Source organism: Ceratina calcarata, unplaced genomic scaffold, assembly GCF_001652005.2.
Source record: "Ceratina calcarata isolate Rehan_Ccalc_2016 unplaced genomic scaffold, ASM165200v1 scaffold5091, whole genome shotgun sequence".
NCBI classification, from domain to species: domain Eukaryota; kingdom Metazoa; phylum Arthropoda; class Insecta; order Hymenoptera; family Apidae; genus Ceratina; species Ceratina calcarata.
The window spans coordinates 1-1,057 of NW_017175435.1; the positions used below are offsets into that span (position 1 = coordinate 1).

The 1,057-nt window shown below is 51.3% G+C and overlaps 1 protein-coding gene across 1 annotated transcript; it reads left to right on the forward strand.

Moving 5' to 3' along the window:
* Nucleotides 1-231: 231 nt before the first annotated feature.
* Nucleotides 232-1,051, forward strand: LOC108628183 (fructose-bisphosphate aldolase-like). The gene is made up of 2 exons (XM_018029933.2): nucleotides 232-465; nucleotides 575-1,051. Exons 1-2 carry the CDS (start codon nucleotides 259-261, stop codon nucleotides 1,040-1,042), a joined length of 675 nt encoding a protein of 224 aa, XP_017885422.1. The 5' UTR covers nucleotides 232-258; the 3' UTR covers nucleotides 1,043-1,051.
* The last annotated feature ends 6 nt before the right edge of the window (nucleotides 1,052-1,057 follow it).

Sequence of the window (1,057 nt, forward strand, 5' to 3'; positions counted from 1 at the left end):
AGGAATCGCAGGATTTCGATCGACGATGACTAGACACATCTGACAGCCTCGTTATTAATTACCTCGCGATAATTCACCGAGCTATTAATTATGTTCCGACCGGGGCGAAGCAAGGCGCTTCATTGTCCCGGCTCATTAATCGAAACTTCTTATCTGTCGACCTCTCACACTGAGAAAAGCTACGTTTTAATGGCACTTTCCGAACGACCATACTTCTTCTTGCGGTTCGTTTCTCATTTTGAACGTGTCTCGTAGAAAATGGTTGCGGAGAAGTACGACAAGGCCGACCCTGAGTTGAAACTGGAATTGAAGACGATCGCCCAGCAGATCGTGGCACCCGGAAAGGGAATCCTAGCCGCCGATGAATCGACCACGACGATTGGCAAACGTCTGAAGGACATCAACGTCGAGAACACCGAGGAAAATCGTAAAGCGTACAGGCAGCTTCTTTTCACCACTGCTAAGGTACTTTTTAAAATTACTATTCCGTCTCAGAATGAATTGAAAAGATTCTTCTCTGATGGTAACGGCGTCAGACATCGTCAGTCTTCTAACGATCGTTCTTTCTCTCAAGGATGTTATCAGCCAGCATATCTCCGGCGTGATCCTGTTCCACGAGACTCTGTACCAGAAAGCCGAGGACGGGACACCGTTCGTAGAGTTGCTGAAGCAGCGTGGCATTCTGCCAGGCATCAAGGTGGACAAGGGAGTCGTTCCACTGTTCGGCACCGACGACGAGTGCACCACCCAGGGTCTCGACGATCTCCAGGCTCGTTGCATCCAGTACAAGAAGGACGGATGCCAGTTCGCCAAATGGAGGTGCGTGTTGAAGATCAAGAAGGACTGTCCTAGCAAGCTGGCCATTCTGGAGAACGCCAACGTGTTGGCTCGTTATGCTTCCATCTGCCAGAGCGCCAGGATCGTGCCGATCGTCGAGCCGGAAATCTTGCCCGACGGTGACCACGATCTCGCCCGATGCCAGCAGGTCACGGAGGAGGTTCTCGCCGCCGTGTACAAGGTAACAGTCTTCCTGGCAATTTAACGCTTCACCTGGAAC

Bases quoted from the DNA above. Each gene is read 5' to 3' on its own strand.
- LOC108628183 (XM_018029933.2), top strand. From the start codon at position 259: ATGGTTGCGGAGAAGTACGACAAGGCCGACCCTGAGTTGAAACTGGAA. The intron at 466-574 runs GTACTTTTTAAA...CTTTCTCTCAAG, and splicing joins TTCTTTTCACCACTGCTAAG to GATGTTATCAGCCAGCATAT.